The 20,452-nt window shown below is 31.2% G+C and overlaps 2 protein-coding genes and 1 long non-coding RNA gene across 3 annotated transcripts; 2 read left to right on the top strand and 1 right to left on the bottom strand.

Moving 5' to 3' along the window:
* Positions 1 to 369: 369 nt before the first annotated feature.
* On the bottom strand, positions 370 to 3,802 carry LOC112736262 (uncharacterized). The gene is made up of 6 exons (XR_003168741.3): positions 3,258 to 3,802; positions 2,300 to 2,391; positions 1,945 to 2,197; positions 1,734 to 1,856; positions 1,208 to 1,244; positions 370 to 582 (listed from the first exon to the last, which is right to left on the bottom strand). It is a non-coding gene; the product is annotated as an uncharacterized lncRNA (long non-coding RNA).
* Positions 3,803 to 9,933: 6,131 nt separating this feature from the next.
* On the top strand, positions 9,934 to 11,968 carry LOC112736261 (phloretin 4'-O-glucosyltransferase-like). Its single transcript, XM_025785636.3, has one exon. The coding sequence runs from the start codon at positions 10,293 to 10,295 to the stop codon at positions 11,751 to 11,753; it is 1,461 nt and encodes a 486-aa protein (XP_025641421.1). The 5' UTR covers positions 9,934 to 10,292; the 3' UTR covers positions 11,754 to 11,968.
* Positions 11,969 to 13,531: 1,563 nt separating this feature from the next.
* Positions 13,532 to 17,477, top strand: LOC112736260 (phloretin 4'-O-glucosyltransferase-like). Its single transcript, XM_025785635.3, has one exon. It carries the CDS (start codon positions 15,836 to 15,838, stop codon positions 17,306 to 17,308), a length of 1,473 nt encoding a protein of 490 aa, XP_025641420.1. The 5' UTR covers positions 13,532 to 15,835; the 3' UTR covers positions 17,309 to 17,477.
* The last annotated feature ends 2,975 nt before the right edge of the window (positions 17,478 to 20,452 follow it).

Here is a 20,452-nt window from a genome sequence, read left to right as displayed (position 1 = left end):
CGTGGCCATAGACTCTATAGCCACCCTCCTTAAAACCGTGACCATAGCCCTATCTATGGTCACGATTTTTCACCATGGCCATAAACTCTATGGCCACCCTCCTTAAAACCGTGACCATAATCCTATCTATGATCACGGTTTTTCACCGTGGCCATAGCCTCTATGGTCACCCCTCCTTAAAACCGTGACCATAGTCCTATCTATGGTCACGGTTTTTCACCATGGCCATAACTTCTATGGTCATGGTTTTTTTAAAACGGTGACTATAGCCTGTTGTTGTTTATGAGATTCAATTTTTTTAAATTATAATCACATCCCAAAATGATAATAATCACAAAATAAATCTAAAAATAAAAAATTCAAGAAATCTAAATCATAAAAGTTTCATTATAAGATAGATATGTTTAATCTTTAGTCTAAACAACACAAATCCAAATAGAGTGGAATTTTTTCCAATTACATGTAATACCTCAAAAAGTACATAACACATACATCAAATACATTTTCATAACTAAAGCCATTGTAAGACTATCCCATGTGATATTTGTATGGAACATATTTTCTTCATCACATCATGTCTTCCTGCACGTAAAAGAAATAAACATATTAGATATCTTGCAAAAATGCTTTTGATGATGCAATACATATGCAACAAAAGAAGGAAAACATTTATCCACAGCAACACTCAAGAATTATTCACAACCATTATTCACTAAATACTATTATTTTAATAATTAATTGGCACATAAAAGGTGGGATTCATTTTTAAATAATGTTACAAATCACCAACAAGTAAACCTTGACAAATACTCATATATAGACAATTGTTATAATAACCGACAATTAAGTTCTCAAAAAAAAAATACCAAGTGACAAGCAATTGAGACATCATGGGTAAAAAAGTAAAGATACAACATAATATGAACTTTGTTTTTCTTAACATATTCTTTCATTAACATAGAATAGAGAGCAACATATATACAGCCAATATCCATGCATAATTATAAATGATTCACAATCCTAAAACCTTAACTTTAACTCAAATTCATGAAATATTAGTAAAGCAATGAGATTTTTCTACCTTTTCAGCATTACATAAATAAGAATTCAGATTATTTATTTAGTCAAGATTTATATGTTCATCAAACTAGGAAAATAAAAATTGGATTGATTAATCAATGTCATATTTTGAGCCAAAGTGACTTACTTGATCTGTTCTTTGGCTTGATCATGTTAATCCTTTTCTATGTGGATTACAGGCAAACCAGAGAGATGGAAGAGTTGTCAAATAGAAATAAACAATATGAATTAAGATAATACTAAAATAATAAATAATCTGAATTAAGATAACTCTAAACCATAAATGTTTTCGCCATCACAGTTAGTTTCTTTATTCAACAAAAACTAATACTAAGATAATAAATGGAATACCAAAACTAATGAGGCATTATATTTGAATTAACAAAATTGTAACCTTCTAATAAACATTGCATTTGCACTTAGAATTAGAACAAAGCACGTCTATGCTGTATGTAGTTTATATATAATATTATGGCCAAAATCTCTAATCTCTCACTTTGACAAAAAAAAATTAAAAAAAAAAAAAATAGATGGCCATTTGTTTCTGCTTATAAGCAATGCCACATGTTCAGGACTGCTTCATGCATAATTATGGGTTTAAACAACAACAAATAATAAAATAATAGTAATACTAGTCAAAACTTAAAACTTACTCAAAGACATGCCTCAGAATTCATTTCTTCCTTGAGTTGAGGAACATTGTTTTGAGATCATTATATCAGCCACTCAGCGTAGCTTTCAACATTACTTGCTCCAAATTACCAAGTTTGTTCATGCTATCAGGGGTAAAAAAAAAAAGCAACAATCTAAGAATTTTGTGGAAAATTGGAAAAAGGCACAAGAAAATTCAATGCTTGTGCTTACTTGTTTATGATGCCACTAAAAGATGCCACACCATGAGCATGTGAGGGTTGTACATACATGAAAGATTAAGGCTCATGCCACCACAAAATAAAATCAACTTTCAACTATATGACTTAGCCCACCTTTCTGTCTCCACTCTAACACCTCCTTAGTAAAGTAAACTGTAGAGTCAAGCTACTTCAACTTTTTTCTTTTGTGTTCACATTTTGAAATTTCTTCTAAAGCCTCAGAATTGATCCTTCTTCCCATGTAGCTAATTAACCCAATGCAGATTAATTAAAAGAGTAATTTTTGCTATGTGCTTATTCACAGTGCTAATTAACATTTAACAATTCCAGAACTCTGCTCTTTTCACCTTTGAAATGCTCTCAAGGACTTTCAATGGAGAAATGTAGCCCATCACTGCCACCCTTTTGCTCTCTACATCTATACTGAATGATGTTACTCCTGAGACAAAACATTAAAAACATGGAATTACAATTCTTTTCACTTTCACTGTAGAATAAATAAATACTATAGTTACTGCTATTTTTAGAAGGGCTAAAAGTTGTAGCTTCTTTTTTTTTTTAAACTCATTTATTTGTCACTGTTGCATACCCATCAGTTGTTCTAGGCATGGAAAAGACAGAGCATGAAAAGACAGCAATAAGTTATCACTACTGCACAAATAATTCAGAATTTGTTTATTCCAATAGCAGCCAACACAAGAATAAGGCAGCAATAATACTATGCAGCAGCATCATATAAACCAGTTTAGCACAAAAGTAAATCAATGAGACAGCAACAAAGGATCAATATCAGTTTAAACCTAATCAACAGCACCAAGCAAACTAATTTAGCACAGGCAGATCAATGAAGCAGCAGCAGGAAACTAAATTAGAATAGGACAAGTTATTACCAGCCCAGGAAACCAATTTCAGATAGAATAAACATCAGAGTTCAAACCTAAATCCACTACAAAATCAATTGACTACCTAACCACCAAATTCAACTAAGCTAACCTAATCAAACAGCAACCTAATCAACTAACACTAACATGGAGTTTAAACCAAATTTTGAGTTAACTAAAATTAAGTTTTGTTTTTCGATTAACCTTAACCATGTATAACATGTATATCCCTACTTACATATGCTAAGTACTGTATTTTAGGTTGAGTGTTACAGATAATCAGATTGAATCCAAAGAGAAGAAAAATAATATAATTTTACTTAAGAAGTTATATAATTACATATATAGTTCTTGTAATATATTGCAAAATTAGAATAATGGAAACTCTAGTTGTTTCTTTTTTCCTTTTAAATTATAAACTTACACTTCATTCCCTTTCAGATAATGGAAACGGCGGCAGCGGCTTCCCCTGGCGGCGGCTCAGACGGCAGCAACAGCCGCAGCAGAGCTTCAACAGCGGCGTGAAGGCAGTGGAGGCGGTGACAGACACCAGCTCAGCTTTTGACCCCTCTCTCTCTCATCTTCATGCGCTTTCTTTCTCTCTCTTCGAAGTTCGACGGTGGCTGGATAGCGGAGGAGTGCGACGCTAGGGTTTCTGCCTTCGTCAATCTTGGGGGCTGTGACAAAGTAGGGGTTGGGAAGAAGGTGAACGACAATGGGACAATGGTAGGGGCTGGGAGGAAGGGAAACGACGTACGATGGAGGGGTTGGGAGGAGCTCGGCGATGGTGGGGGCTGGCTCGAAGGAACACGGTGAGAATGGGGGCTGTGACGAAGTGATAGGGTTTTTTTTTCTAACTTATTAATTAAGAGGGAATGGGAATTTTGTTGGGAGGGAGGGGGAATTTTGGGATTGGGAGAGGGAGGGGGGAATAGTTAAAAAAATTAAAAATAAATTAAAAAAAACTGTGACCATAGATCACCTTAGGCCACCTCTAATAACCGTGATCATAAAGTATTTATGGTCACTTTCAAAAACCGTGACCATAGATATCTTTAGGTCACTTTTTAAAACCGTGACGATAGATTCTTTTAGGTCACCCTTTCGAAAAACTGTGACCATAGATTCTTTTTTGTCACTGTAAAAAATCGTGACCATAGACCTTTTTAGGTCACTCTTAAAACCGTGACCATAGACTCTTTTAGGCCACCCCCCAAAACCGTGACCATAGACCACTTTAGGTCACCCCCCAAAACCGTGACCATAGGTACTCTATGGTCACCCTTTTTGTGAAAACCGTGACCATAGACCCTTTTTGGTCATTGTAAAAAACTGTGACTATAGACCCTTTTAGGCCACCCTTTTTTAGAAAACCGTGATAATAGGTACCCTATGGTCACCCTTTTTGTAAAAACCGTGACCATAGCTTTTTTTTTTTGTCACGGCAAAAAACCGTGACCATAGACCCTCTATGGTCACGTTTTTTTGCCGTGACCAAAAAAACCGTGGCCATAGACCCAAAATGTTATAGTGGGACAAAATCGATACTTTACTCTTCCTAAAAAGTGTTTATATGTATATATTCGGGGCGAGTACACCCTAAACCCGATCATGTCCTGTCCTGAGCAAAATCTGCCCCGACTCGGGTGAAGTTATTACCCTTCCCAACCAGGTATGGACGGATCGGGTACCCGCGTATTCTGGTACTCCTACCAAGTCTAACTATGTAATGATACTCTATTTATTAAAGGTTTACTGCTAGCCAATGAATTGCTACACACACAAGACGATATTCTAACTCCTAATAGTTGTTTAAGCGGACCAATGAGATGATCACTCAACAAACTCAAATTGATTAAGATAAATACTAATTATTTTTAATATTTTAATATTAAAAATTCTGAGCGTTTGAGTTTAATTATAATTTTGTAAAATATTTATAATAATAATTACTATATATATTTTATTTAATTTTTTAATAAATTTTTTTATATAATTTTATGTAGGACGGATCCAAAAATATTATTATGGACCAATAACATATATAATATTAAAAATTATACAAAAAATTATATAATGTAAAATGTATTATTACAAAAATATACCAATAGATAATATATTTTAAAGTATAAAAAATATGTGTGTACTTTTTACTAACGAATTGATTGATTCTTTGTATCATAAAATTCATCGATAATAGAATCTTTGTCAAATTTTTTAGTAATTTTTTAAATATAATTAAAAGATAATTAGTTAGAAATTCATCATTCATTTTGTCTCTGAGTTATTATTCACAATATTCATAACTGAAAAAATCTCTAAATCTCTCCGTTGTAGTTGTTAAAACAGAAAAAATTAATACCAAATAAATCAAGAATAAGCACGGTTACAAGAAGAAAAAAATTCACTTTATGAGATTTAAAATTTTTTATTTAAATAAAAAGTATTAGTAATAATATATTTTTCAAATTTTTTTAATATTATTATTTAATTTTTAGATATTAGAAATCATTAATATTTAGATTAGACTAAATTTTTATTTATATTAAATTAAATATTAAAAAAATTAAAAAAATTTAAATCATATTTAATAACTTATTACTATTAACTTTAAAAAAAAAATCTCCACTCGTCCTTGATATATCCGTCCTTAATTTTATGTATTATCCCACGCAAAGGGTACCAAAGCATACACTAGTTACTTCTGAAAACTGAGATTTCCTCTCGTTTCATAGGTGACTTTATCACAATTTCCACAAGCAAAGTTGATCGGATCATCATCGGCTAGGCTCCAAACAGTTTCGTAAGCTCAAACGTCACAAGGCAAGACAAGACAAATATATTTTGGAGGCCACTCAGATAAAGACGCGTAAAACGTCTTTTTTTAAAGATGTTTTTATGTTGTGTTTTAATTGGTTTCTGTATAATTTATTCGGTGTTCCTCATCACATATTATTAAATTCCTCAAAAGATTTTCTTTCCAAAAACAATAAAAAATATTTAATTTAGACTAAAACAAAAAAGGTAATAGATTAACTATTAGATTTTTTTTAAAAGATTATTTACATAAAAAAAATATCACATTCATTATATATGGTAATTCTATAAATAATTATATACGGTAAACACCATGAAAATTATTTTAATCATATATAATTATTTTAAACCATGAAAACACCGTTTATTTTTAATTATATATGATTAAAAAATAATTAAATAAATATATTCGATAAAAAATTAATATTATTAAAAAATAAAAATAAAATTTATTTTAAAATTAAAAATAAAGTTTATTTAAAATAAAATTAAAAATCAGGTTTTTTTTCTTTTTTCTAAAATTTATCTACGAGTAATTCTATAAATATTTTATGATGAATAAAAATATTAAACTCGTACTAAAATTTATTCTAATAAAATTTATTTTTATTCTACTAAACGTTAAATAAACTATTGAAAAGAATTTTGTTTTCTCTATTAGAGAAGAATGATAAACTTCCATACTTCTATTATGTTATGGCAATAATTTGGCCTGTTATTTTTTAATGTACATAATAATAATAATAATAATAATAATAATAATAATAATAATAATAAAAACAAGTATATCACAGTAGAAAAGGAAGTATGTCACCAAATAATTTATCATCCGAATTATACATGAATCAAATTGATAATATGAGGGCTAACACTACAAAAATCGATAACAAGGTTAGGGATTTACAAAACCTTTCTTAAGATTATAGAAAAAAATGTTTATATTTGTGTGATATATAAAACAATTATCATATTATTATTATTATTATTACATTATATATATATAAGCAAAAAAAGTCCAACTGTTTTAAAGTAAATTTTTTTTTAATATTTAATTAAATGTTCTTGTATTTAGTACTTTTTTTTTTGCACTTTCTCTTAGTTAAAAATATAATCATTATAATTTTTTAGTTATTATTGCTAGGGGTGTTTATAGTGGGATATGGCTGAAATTTCGATCCAATCCGCACTAAACTTATTAGATCAAATTCGATATTCACACTTTTTATGTTTGGATCAGATATCAAATATATCCATAAAATAAAAAATATTAAAAAATTTTATTTTTATAAAAAAAGTCAATAATTTTTTTGTTTACTTTTTTAAACATATTTACTTCTATCTGATTAGAGTGTGGATCCGATTCGATCCAATCTGATCATCTTATAATACTTATTGGTTTCTGAAATTATGTTTATATTTCAATCCATAGTTGTAAAAACTGAACTGGATCGGCTGGTTCGACCGAAAAACTAGTGAACCGTACTAGAATTGGAACCAGACTAGGTTTACTCTTTGGACCGTTTAAGGAATAAAATCGGTGTGAACCGATAAAAATTGGTGCAAACCGGTCTAACCAAACTGGTCTGTTTGAAAAAGTTTTTAAAATGTCTCCACAAAGTCTCGAACAAAGAACCTTGGAGCAAAAACAACCTCTACTTGCCACTTAGCCATTGCACTTCTAAGTATTATATTTGACAAATACTAATTATATAGTATACATAAATATCTAATTTAATTTAATTTTTGTTTTTTCTATTTTTAAAATTAATTATATTTTAATTATATACCATTATTAATATAAATATAAATTTCACTAAAAATTTATTAATTTACTTGATCTATTTTATTGCTAGTATTGTGATTAAAGTTATTTGTTTTGGTGTTAGTGTTAAAATCTACTGATATTATAGTTAGATGATAGGCTTTGTGAATTAATTATTTTTTTATTGTGTCAAAATAAGATACTATTGTAGTATTAAAATTTTATGATTTTTTTATATTAGTTATTTTTAGAAGTTGAGACTTGATTCTTCATAAAATGTTAGTGAAGATATGTATTTCAAATTTTAATTTTAAGTTTTTAACTATTTTATATTTTATATTTACGTGAGATCGGTTTTATCAGTTCAATTAGTGATTTATCGGTTGAACCAATAAACCAGTGAACCAGTAACTTGACCGGTTCGATCACTGGTTCGGTTCTAACAACTATGTTTCAATCTAATTTCAAAAATTTCGATTTACTTAATTTAGTCTCCCAACTTAATAGTTATGACTCACATTGGTTCCTAATCTTATTTTTGTCACTGTCTCACAAAATTGTTAACGACATGCTGAGATGGACTAATGCTACATTATACATTCTAGCGACTATTTGATGTGACAATTGAAATTTTTTTTACTTTATTTTTTTTTCAACTAAACACTTAAAACCCTAATATGAGTCACGGATACCTAAGTTAAAAAATCAAACTAAGTAAATTGAAACTTTAAAAATCAGATTAAAGTTCGAATATAATTTCAAAACAGAACTTTAACTTATGTAGTGATTAATTTAAATGAGAATCAAATAAATCAAAATTCAACATAATTTTTATCAATGTTTTCAAATTCGAAATTTCTATACAAAAATTAACTAGAATTTGTCTTTAAATTAAAAATTTAATGAAATAGTGACTTTAATTATCTTAACCAATGTCCTAATTAATTACTTTTATTTCTTAAAAAAACTGTATATGAAAAAAAATAATTAATTTGTTTATTTTAATAAATAGTTATTTTACTAAAATGAAAGAAACTATTTTTTTAGAATTTTTTAAGAACTAATTTTATTTATTTCTAATACTTATATTAAAAATAAAAAGAAAATTTAAATTAGTGAATCTTAATCTATAATATAATAATAATATAGTAATTATTTTATATATTGTACGAATATAAATTAATTATTTTTTTATTTATAAAAATTTTAAAAGGCTTAAGCTTGTTATATATATATATATATATATATTGATGAATGTGATATATTTTTTTATGTAAATAATCTTTTAAAAAAAATTTAATAGTTAATTTATTACCTTTTTTGTTTTAGTCCAAATTAAATATTTTTTATTGTTTTTGGAAAGAAAATCTTTTGAGGAATTTAATAATATGTGATAAGGAACACCGAATAAATTATACAGAAACCAATTAAAACACAACATAGAAACATCTTTAAAAAAAGACGTTTTAGGCGTCTTTATGTGAGTGGCCTCCATATATTTTATGTCCAAAATAAATCTCTACATCTACACTTAATTACCATTCCCATTCTTAAATATAAAATCAATTTTACTAAGAAAAATAGTGGATAAAAAAAAAGACAAAAATTTATTTTAAAAGAAAAAATTAATAAAATTTTAAAAAAGATAGATATTTATTAAAAATATATTTTAATACTTTTTAATATTATATTTTTATTCTTGACACCTATTTTTTTTATTATTTTAAATGTTTAAATCAATTCTCTTTTAATGTTTAGTATTCGACTATATTATGTGTATACTAAAATTTGTTATCAAAATTAATCATCAGTTTAAAATAAATATTAAAATACAAATATATATTAAAAATAAAATAAATCACATATGTATTTATACATAAATAAATTACTAATTAATTTTAGTAATTAATTTTAATATACGAATAACATTTTTATTTAGTTTTACATGGCTTAGTGAGATTAGCTCAATTAATTAAGTTAAAAAGTTTAATCTTTTTTCTTTTTCTAGATCGTGTATTCAAATTCCATTGTACATGAGAAAAAATGTTTGTGTTAAATAAAGTAAGAGAAGTGGTAGCGGCAGCATAATTTGTGATGTTTAATCATTAATTAATCATCATTAATATTTTTAAGAGATTATTTTAATAAATATATTAAAAATATTTTTTTAAAGATATTTATATGTGTTATGTTATTATTGGACATTTTTATTAAATTGATTAATAATTTATTTTTTAATAAACTAGAATAAAATCGATTTATTATAGCAACGATAATAAACCCAATTGTCTGCATTATAATTATTAAACCCGATTTGATCCGATCGAATTACACAATCTAAATCGAATATCTTTAAATTTTTTGATAAAAAGACAAATATATCTCTAACTTTTTGTTTTGTAGACATTTAAATTTTTAAAAATTTAAAAATACAACTAGATTTTTGAAAAAAAAAAGAATTTATTAATATTGTTATAAAAAAATCGATTTTATTCTAATTTGCTAAAAATTTTAAAAATAATCAGTTCATTAATGCCTCAAATAATAATGTAACAGATAAGCGTCTTTATAAAAAGACGTTTTACGCGTCTTTATATAAAAATATCCACTATATTTTTAATAATATAAAATTAATCATTTTCCTTTTAATAATTAAGTCCGCCTAAACTTTCTCATACTGTAATGTTGTAGTCACCAAAAAATACTGTAATGTTGTGAATTTTAGCACCACCAAATTGTTCAAACCCCTATGTATATATATTGTTTCAACTTGTCTCATTACTCATTCATTAGTCCAGATAAGGTGCATTGCACGCTATACTTATTTCACACGGAGATTATAGTTTTAGTTACCGCTCCGCCACTGTCACCACCGCCATCATGCACCACCACCACTTCCTCCTCATCACATACCCCGCACAGGGCCACATAAACCCTTCCCTCCAGTTAGCAAAGCGGCTCATTAATTTAGGCGCACGCGTCACTGTTTCCACCACCGTCCACGTGCACCGCCACATGTCCGACAAACCCTCCATCCCCGGCCTCTCCTTCGCCCCCTTCTCCGACGGCTACGACGACGGTTTCACCCCCTCCGATGACTCCAACTACGACCACTACGCCGCTGAGTACAAGCGCCGCGGAACCGAGTTCGTCACCGATCTCATAAACTCCGCCGCCGAAGAAGGCCAGCACCCTTTCAGTTGTGTAGTCTACACCTTCCTACAAAACTGGGTGGCAGAGGTGGCGCGTGCGTTTCACCTTCCTGCGGTTGTCCTCTGGACTCAACCAGCGGTGCTCTTGGACATCCACTACTTCTACTTTCACGGCTACCGTGACTACGTCAACGAGAAAATTACCCAAGAGCCTTCGTCGTGTTCCTTGGAGCTTCCAGGGTTGCCGCCGTTGCAACCCTCACGTGACCTACCTTCATTTTACTTGGAATCGAATAGTTCGACTAAGTTTCGGAACTCTTTCATTGTTTCACGCATTGAAAAACAGTTTCGAGATCTTGACAAAGAAGTCAAACCAAGAATATTAGCCAACACCGTTGAAGCGTTGGAACCTGATGCCCTGAGGGCCGTTGATGATAAGTTGGACGTGATACCAATCGGGCCGTTGATTCCTTCGGCGTTCTTGGACGATGATAAAGATGGAGGTGGTGATAGTTCGTATGGCGGTAATATCTTCAAACGATCAGATGATTACGTAGAGTGGTTGGATTCGCAGGCAGAGAAATCGGTGGTTTATGTGTCGTTTGGTAGCTTCTGTGTGTTGGCGAAGAAGCAGATGGAGGAAATGGCGCGTGCGTTGTTGGATTTAGGACATCCATTCTTGTGGGTTATTAGGGAGAAAGTAAAGAAAGAGAAAGAGAGAGAGGAAGAGGAAGAGGAAGAATTAAGCTGCAGAGAGGAATTAGAAGCGAGGGGGAAGATAGTGGAGTGGTGCTCGCAGGTGGAGGTTTTGTCGCATGGCTCATTGGGATGTTTTGTGACACACTGTGGTTGGAATTCGACGATGGAAAGCTTAGCATCTGGGGTACCAATGGTGGCGTTTCCACAATGGTTGGACCAGAATACGAATGCGAAGCTAGTAGAAGATGTGTGGAAGACAGGAGTGAGGGTGGATCGTAAGGAAGAGAAGGAAGAAGGGGTGGTGGAAGCTGGTGAAATAAAGAGGTGTTTGGATATGGTAATGGGAAGTGGAGAGAAAGCGAAGGAACTGAGAGAGAATGCAGACAAGTGGAAGAGGTTGGCGAGGGAAGCTGTGAAGGAAGGTGGCTCTTCGGACAACAATCTCAAGACTTTTCTTCATCACGTGCATGACTTAATGCCCCAAAGTTGAGGTCAATCCTTATATCAGATTTTTCTTCTCATTCTTGACTCTTTCCTTTCTTTTAATAGTCTTATAATAAGTCAAAACCTGCTATTTTTTCCCTCGATTCATCACGTAATATTTGTCCAAACATGGCTTGTGTTTATGATGTTTTGTTCTTTTTCTTTGTTTTACCGTCATGGGTTTCTTTGCCAATTGGAAATCAATAAGAAATTATAGGTGAATATTTTTGTTTTTATCTTATATTTAAATTAATATTAATAATTTTTTATATATTTATAGTTGAATAATTTTATAAAATTTTAAAATATTTTAAGATAAAGTATTATTTTTGTTCATAACATTTAAAATAACTCCTAAACTTATACTTAACGTTTTAATCGTTATATTTATATTTCTAACGTTTGAAATGTATACTAATATTATTATACTATTAACTCTGTTAAAAAAATGTTTTAAAATAAAACTTTTAATAATAATAAAAAAAGCCTTCTCTCTTTCAACTCAAAACCCAAAACAAAAAGGAAAAAAAATGCAAAACAAGATTCTCCGCCACTACTCCTCCATCGTGTCTGCCGCGTGCAACCCCAACACACCTCTTTGCTCTTCGACTCTAAGAATTCGAACTTCTTTTTCGCCATCTAATTCCTTTCTTCAGTCTTAGAGAAAAAAAAAAATGATAACTTTGGGTTCATTTCAAGTGTACGAGCTATCATACTTTCTTCTTCTTTGCTGCCTCAAGCTAAATCTCTATCTCACTAACACTTGTAAGTACCTCCACAATTCCAACTTACTTTCAGAAATTCCTCTCAACATTCAATCCACAAACCCAAAATCACCAATGGAAACCTTCATCCTATCAATAATTTTTTTCACCAGAACTAGAATCAGAATCCTTAACAACCTCACAATGCAACTGTGAAAATGGACCTTCTCTAAGTCCATTTACTAGCTCCATGATGACCGCTTCAGTGGGCAGGTCTTGAATCTCCAAGCATGCTTTGTTGAACCTTTTTATATAGTCCTGTAGAGGTTCTCCGACCTCCCACTTTATTCCCAGGAGGCTCGATGCATGCTTTACTTTATCCTTCTGGATGGAGAACCTCATTAAGAACTTTCTTGAGAGGTCCTCAAAGCTGGTAACCGATCTTGGAGGGAGGCTATCAAACCACTTCATCGCCGTTTTTGATAGAGTGGTTGGAAAAGCCTTGCAGCGAGTTGCATCAGAAGCATCAGCCATATACATCCAACTTTTAAAATTGCTTAGATGATGCTTCGGGTCCGTGGTTCCGTCATAGAGGTTCATATTAGGGCTTTTGAAGTTTCTTAGAACTTTTGCCCTCATGATGTCCTCACTGAAAGGGTCATCTCCTCCCAGGGGAGACTCCTCTCGGTCGCCATGAGAGTTCCGGCTTCTAAGGGAAGATTCTAGCCTCAAGAGTTTTTCTTCTAACTCTTTTCGTCGCTCTATCTCCTCCCTGAGATTTTGTTCCGCCTCTCGTTGTCGCTCTAATTCCTGTTCCAAACGACCTTGGTGACCATGGACCAACCCCATTAGCTCGGCTGCATGGGGTGGCCCTTCCTTTCCTGATTCTCGTCCCTCCGAGGAGTTTACCTCTGGGTTTTTTAACCCAGAGGTGCCCTCTTTATGTTGGTCGTCGGTTCCCTGGTGAAGGGTTGGGTCTGCGTCGTTGTTTCCGGTATCCAGGTCTCCCTATTCGGAATCGGACGCGGTATGACCATCTTCTGGTGACTTGTCCGCCATCACTGGTCAATCTCTCGGATCCCCGGCAACGGCGCCAATGTTACAATGGGTAACCGGAGATTAATGGGCTGGACTCGTTAGGTTGGCCCGATCGTCTGAGGAGGGAAGCCTTCGCAATGGATCACGCTTCTGGGCCTCCGTCCGACTTGTGAATATAAATGAGCGAGGGGTGGTACCTGCAAAGACACTCCGATGCCTAAGTCAGCATGGGGTTAAGCAGGTTTAGAAAGTATTGGGACTTAGAGATACCTGAGGAGTGTCATTGTATTTATAATGGTGAGCCAATAACCACCGTTGGAGTAGTTCCACCTTTTAAGGAGGATAACCGTCCCTTTATATTAGGGAAGTTGAGAAATGGCTCATGGAAGTGGGTTGAGAGATTTTAGGGACAGTTACTAGTTTGAATGAGTGCCTATCTGCCAGCTAATCTTAGTTCCCGACTTCTTTACAGCAAGTCGTGTCAAGAACCAACTTCTCTAGGGGAAGGTCGGTGTAGGATGAGGCTCAATCCTTTGGGTTGGGCTTTTCGTTTGGACCTGAGTCTTAGCGTTGGGTCAGAGTATGAACAGCCGGTAATGGACGAAAATTGTCTGAAGAACTACTATGAATTCTGGAGTGTAACTTTGAAAACAAAATTGAGTAACTATTAATTTCAGAGACCACTTTAAACCTTAAATGCAAAATTTCAGAAATTATTTTAAAGTTTAACTCTTTTTTAAAATTTGGAATTTTCTATAAACGTTAATTATTTTTTTTAATATCAATTGTTCTGTTCTAATTTCTTAACCTGTCATAGAAAACATACATTAACAAATGAATAAACTATTCATCGTATAAAAGATGTTATTACCTGGTGCTCTAATAATAATAAGGAAAAGTCTACAAACCAGCAATTTTGTTAAATTCTGGCCAGCATATAACCAGTAAAGAAAAGTGAGTAATTGGATGAAATTTCACACCATTAAAACTATCATTGATGGCTATTTGATAGCTACAAATCACAAAATTGCTACCCTTAACATTCCTCTATTAATAATGTACACTTATACATTCATTCCACTTGGAATTACTTCCGAAAACTGAGATTTCCTTCCGTTTCAAAGTTGATATGTATCAGAATTTCCACAAGCAAAGTTGATCAGATGATCCACTAGGTCCCAAACAATTTCGTAAGCTCAAACGTCACAAGGTAGGACAAAGACAACCAAAAATTATATCTTATATCCAAAATAAATATTTACATATACACTTAATTACCGTTCTCGTTCTTTAAATATAAAACCAATTTTACTTAAACAATAAAGTTGGAATATTTAAAAAAATCATATTATTTTTTCATATGTAATATTTTGATTTTTTATTTTTGTTTTATTTTTTGTAACTATATCATGTATATATAAAAAATTAATTATTTATATAAAATAAACATGTATATATATTAAAAATATATTAAATAATACATATATTTATATATAAATATATAATAACTATTTTAAAAATTAATTTTGTATGTTCACATAATATTTTTATATTTTTTTATTATTTTAAATGCCTAAATGAATCCATTTCTGAAGGTGTAATATTATATAGCATAGTGAGATTAGCTCAACTAATTAAGTTAAGAAGGGTAATCTCTCTGGATTCAAATTCCATTTTACATAAAAACAACACGTTTATATTGAATATAGTAGTAATGTACAAAACAAGAAAAGACACATACATGGTTTGGAATTTAAAAATGCTACATATATTATTTTATTTTACTTATTTGAATATATAGTTTTGATTTCAATACGTATTTTTAACAAACTATTGATTTAATGATGAGTGCTACTAGGGAGACAATGACTTATTTATACAATATGTATAATAGGTTATATGAATTACAAAATGAACATCTCTTATATTATTTAGAATAATCGTCCGAATACTAGGAATAATAAACATCTTCCCAAAAGTTTAAATTGATTTTCGGGTTTACCATTGATTTTTGGATTCACCAAGGATTCAGATCTAAAACTCTAATACCATGTTATGATACCACTCATTCCAAAAGCTTCAACTGATGATAAAAAATAACACTAATAATTATATCTCTAATATTTCCTAAATCTTTATTGTACACATTATACAAATATTTTATTGATTCCTCGTACTTTCCTCGATTGATTTTTATTGTTCAAACTTCAAACCCCTATATATTATTTCAACGTGTCAGTTGTCACCTCGTTACTAATTCATTAGTCCAAAGAAGAAGGTGCGTGCCATACTTTATTACACAGATTCTATTTTCAGTTACCACTCAGCTGCTGCCACCACCGTCATCATGCACCATCACCACGTCCTTCTCATCACATACCCCGCACAAGGCCACATAAACCCTTCCCTCCAGTTAGCAAAGAGGCTCATTAATTTAGGCGCACGTGTTACCGTTTCCACCACCGTCCACGTGCACCGCCGTATGTCCGACAAACCCTCCATCCGCGGCCTCTCCTTCGTCCCCTTCTCCGATGGCTACGACGATGGTTTCACCACCTCCGATGACTCCAACTATGACCACTACATGACCGAGTACCAGCGCCGCGGCACAGAGTTCGTCACCGATCTCATAAACTCCGCCGCCGAAGAAGGCCAGCACCCTTTCACTTGTGTAATCTACACCTTCCTACAAAACTGGGTGGCAGAGGCGGCGCGTGCGTTTCACCTTCCCTCGGTTGTGCTCTGGCCTCAACCAGCGGTGCTCTTGGACATCCACTACTTCTACTTTCACGGCTACCGTGACTACATCAACGAGAAAATTACCAAAGAGCCCTCGTCGTGTTCCTTGGAGCTTCCAGGGTTGCCGCCGTTGAAACCCTCATGTGACCTACCTTCGTTTTATTTGGAATCAAATAATTCGACAAGTAAGTATCGGAACTCTTTCATTGCTTCGCTGATTGAAAAACAGTTTCGACACCTTGATCAAGAAGTCAAACCAAGAATATTAGCCAACACCTTTGAAGCGTTGGAACCTGATGCCCTGAGGGCCGTTGATGATAAATTGGACGTGATACCAATCGGGCCGTTGATTCCGTCGGCGTTCTTGGACGTTGAAAAAGATGGCGATGGTGATAGTTCGTATGGCGGTAATATTTTCAAACACTCGAATGATTATGTAGAGTGGTTGGACTCACAGGCGGAGAAATCGGTGGTTTATGTGTCGTTTGGTAGCTTCTGTGTGTTGGCGAAGAAGCAGATGGAGGAAATGGCGCGTGCGTTGTTGGATTCAAGGCATCCATTCTTGTGGGTTATTAGGGAGAAAGTAAAGAAAGAGAAAGAGAAAGAGAAAGAGGAAGAGGAAGAGGAAGAGTTAAGCTGCAGAGAGGAATTAGAAGCAAGGGGGAAGATAGTGGAGTGGTGCTCGCAGGTGGAGGTTTTGTCGCATGGATCGTTGGGATGTTTTGTGACACACTGTGGTTGGAATTCGACGATGGAAAGCTTAGCATCTGGGGTACCAATGGTGGCGTTTCCGCAGTGGGTGGACCAGAAGACGAATGCGAAGCTAGTAGAAGATGTGTGGAAGACAGGGGTGAGGGTGGATCGTGAGGAGGAGGAGGAAGAAGGGGTGGTGGAAGCTGGTGAAATAAAGAGGTGTCTGGATGTGGTGATGGGAAGTGGAGAGAAGGCGAAGGAACTGAGAGAGAATGCAGAAAAGTGGAAGAGGTTGGCGAGGGAAGCTGTGAAGGAAGGTGGCTCTTCGGAGCAGAATCTCAGGACTTTTCTTCATCAAGTGCATGACTTACTGCCTCAAAGTAGATGAGATCAACCCTTATCTTGTATCAGATTTTTCTTCTCATTCTTGACTTTTTCCTTCTTTTAATAGTCTTATAATAAGTCAAAATCTACTATGAATCTACTAGAAAGGAGGTTAACTCTAACTAAATAGTTAAAAAAAAAATTAAATACGAAAAAAATATAATTTTTTGTTATTCTAATTTTTTAAATTTAAAAATTAAAAATAAAAAATTAATTTAATTAATTTATATTATAATTGGTCCTTTGGATTTTTTTGGTTATAAATATGCCTTTGTGTTTTATATGATGTTTTGGGTTTTTTTTGTTTGTTTTACAACCTTCATGGGTTTCTTTGCCAATTGGAAATCAATAAAAAATTATAGGAGAATATTTGTTTTGTTTATAATGTTTTAAAATATTTAATTGTTGATTTTTTGTTCACAAAATTAGAAAACTTTTTCTCAGCAATTTATTAAATTTAAGATATTTTTTATTATTTGTTCAAATAATAAATTAAAGTTTAATTAATATTAACTTAGATACGAAAAAATATTAAATAAAATAGTTGTTTCAAAAAGATCGATATATAACGTAGTATAGAAAAAGAACTAAATAATATTAAAAAGATAATAGTTTAAAGTAATTTTATTTAATTTAATATTTATAATTTCATATATATAATTGTTTCGGGACTTACCTAGAATCGGAGGGTTGGGCTCGAATGAGAGGCCCAAATGTTAGAGAGAAGTGGTCTCCGATTTTGATTCACGTTTGGGACCGCCGTTCAAGTTGTGTGTATGTTTGAAGGAATGAGGTTTGGTAGCTGCAAAGATACTCCGATGTCTAAATCAGCAAGGGGTTAAGCAGCCGTGTCGTGTATTTATAAGTGATGATCCAATAATCACTGTTGGTGTAGTTCCACTTCTGATGATGGATAACCGCCCCTTTATCTTAGTGTTGTTGAGATATCTCTTCTAGAAGTGAGTGAAAGATTTTAGGAGGCTGTTACTTATTTAAATAAGTGTCATCTGCTAACTTATGTCGAATCTGACCTCTTTAAAAAGATCAGATGAACAGTGAAAGTCAAATCTTTGAATTGGACCTTTTTGACCTAACTGAACCTGACCATTACGTGGGTTAAGGTATGAACAATAATATTTATGATTACATATTTATTATATTTAAAGTTATTCATTTATTTTAATAATAATTAAAATATATAAAATAAAATATTTTAAATTAATTTCGATTCATTTTTATTGATTTTCCATTTTTCTTAAAATATTCAGCACATGTATCCCCGTGCGGCATCTCAAATAATGTAAATGGACAATGTCTTTTTGTTCTGGTTTGTCTATTTCTTTTTAAAAATGTCATTTATATATTAAAAATAAATTAAATAATATATATTTATATAATTATATTATATATATTATAAAATTAATCATTAAAATCAGTTATTAATATAATATAAAAATTAAAAAAATAAATTAAACTATATATTTATTTATATACAAATATATTAAAGATTGATTTTAATAATTAATTTTAATATATATTTAATATAATTCATTTGTTATTTTATATTATTATTATAAAATAAAAATTCGTATGCAATTAGTTTGCGTGAAAATTACTAATTAAAAATTATTAAATAATAATTTTATCAAACATATTAAATTACATACTCTACTATCTCTATATCTCTATTTTATTATAATACAAGTTTAATCACCCGTGCCATGCACGTGATAAGATTGAAATTATAATTTTAAATTGTTATGTTAAATTTTATTTTAATTATAATAATTTAATTAATAAAAGAATAACTTGTATGCGTTGTTTTTCTTTTCTTAATATAGTGTTAATTGTATTAACTATAAAATAGTTATTTAATCTACTTTTTTCAATAAATCAGGCATATATACTCAATATGACCATAAATAATCTAGTAATACTTAAATCTACCAACAAAGTTTTATATGTTGGTTTACTGTGAAGTAAGAAAATATCAAAATCAGCTCAAAATGAAGAACAATTAATCCGTACCATGCCATGCACGTGATAAGATTAAAGTTGTTATTTAAACTTGTATTAACCCGTGTCATGCATGTGATAAGATTAAAATTATAATTTTAAATTATTTTGTTAAGATTAATTTAAATTATAATAATTTGATTAATAAAAATATAATGTTATGATTTATTTGTTTTTTATTAATCTAGTGTTAAATATATTAATCCTAAAATAGTTATTAATTGGTTTTAGTAATCTACTTTCATCAATAAATCAAATATATATACTCAATGTGACCATAAATAACTTAATAATACTTAGACCCACCAACAAATTTTTATATGTTGTTTTATTGTCAAGTAAGAACATATCAAAATTAACTCAAAATAAATAATAAATTATTAGAGAATTCTAATGCACAAAATTCTCTAATAAACAATAAATAATTTAAATCTACTAAAAAACAACTCAACACTTTTCTTTGATGCCTGCAAAACATATACTTAAAATAATATTATATCAATATTAGCATACAGTTTTACAATCATCGACCGTATTTACTATACATGACTCCTTCTTAAAAGTTATTCTACACACGTGTGCAGTCGGAAGATAAATTACTGGACTTTATTTTTCTAAATTATTATAATTATGTATTATTCATTAAATGCTAATTATAATATTGTAATAAAATTATAATAAAGATATTTTTCTAAAATAATTTAGAAGAGAGAATAGTGCTTTCATTTTGGAGGAAAAATGAATTCATGAGGAATTGTACCTCACTTTTATTAGTTGATAATGTATTAAATATTGATTTTATATAATTATAATAAAAATATTTCTCTAAATTAGTATAATCATGCATTATTCGTTAAATGTTAATTGTAATATAATTATAATAAATATATTTTTCTAAAATAAATTTAGAAAAGAAAATAATGATTTCATTTTAGAGAAAAAATGAATTCATGAGAAATTAACACCTCACTTTTATTAGTTGGAGAAAAAATCCAGTTTTAGTATATTTTGTCATTATTATACATTTTTCTCTAATCATATATCCATCGTTTTCTTTTCTTTGTTTCAACATTTTGAACCTAGGTTTAACTTCTCATAGTTCTCACTTCTTAGTTATTCTATTAGATGTAGT

This window comes from Arachis hypogaea, chromosome 13, assembly GCF_003086295.3.
Source record: "Arachis hypogaea cultivar Tifrunner chromosome 13, arahy.Tifrunner.gnm2.J5K5, whole genome shotgun sequence".
In the NCBI taxonomy this organism is placed as follows: Eukaryota; Viridiplantae; Streptophyta; class Magnoliopsida; order Fabales; family Fabaceae; genus Arachis; species Arachis hypogaea.
Note: the sequence above shows the minus strand (reverse complement) of the source record. Positions and strands in the feature narration are given on the sequence as shown.

Excerpts from the sequence above, each read along its gene's own strand:
- LOC112736260 (XM_025785635.3), top strand. The coding sequence starts at position 15,836 with ATGCACCATCACCACGTCCTTCTCATCACATACCCCGCACAAGGCCAC.
- LOC112736261 (XM_025785636.3), top strand. The coding sequence starts at position 10,293 with ATGCACCACCACCACTTCCTCCTCATCACATACCCCGCACAGGGCCAC.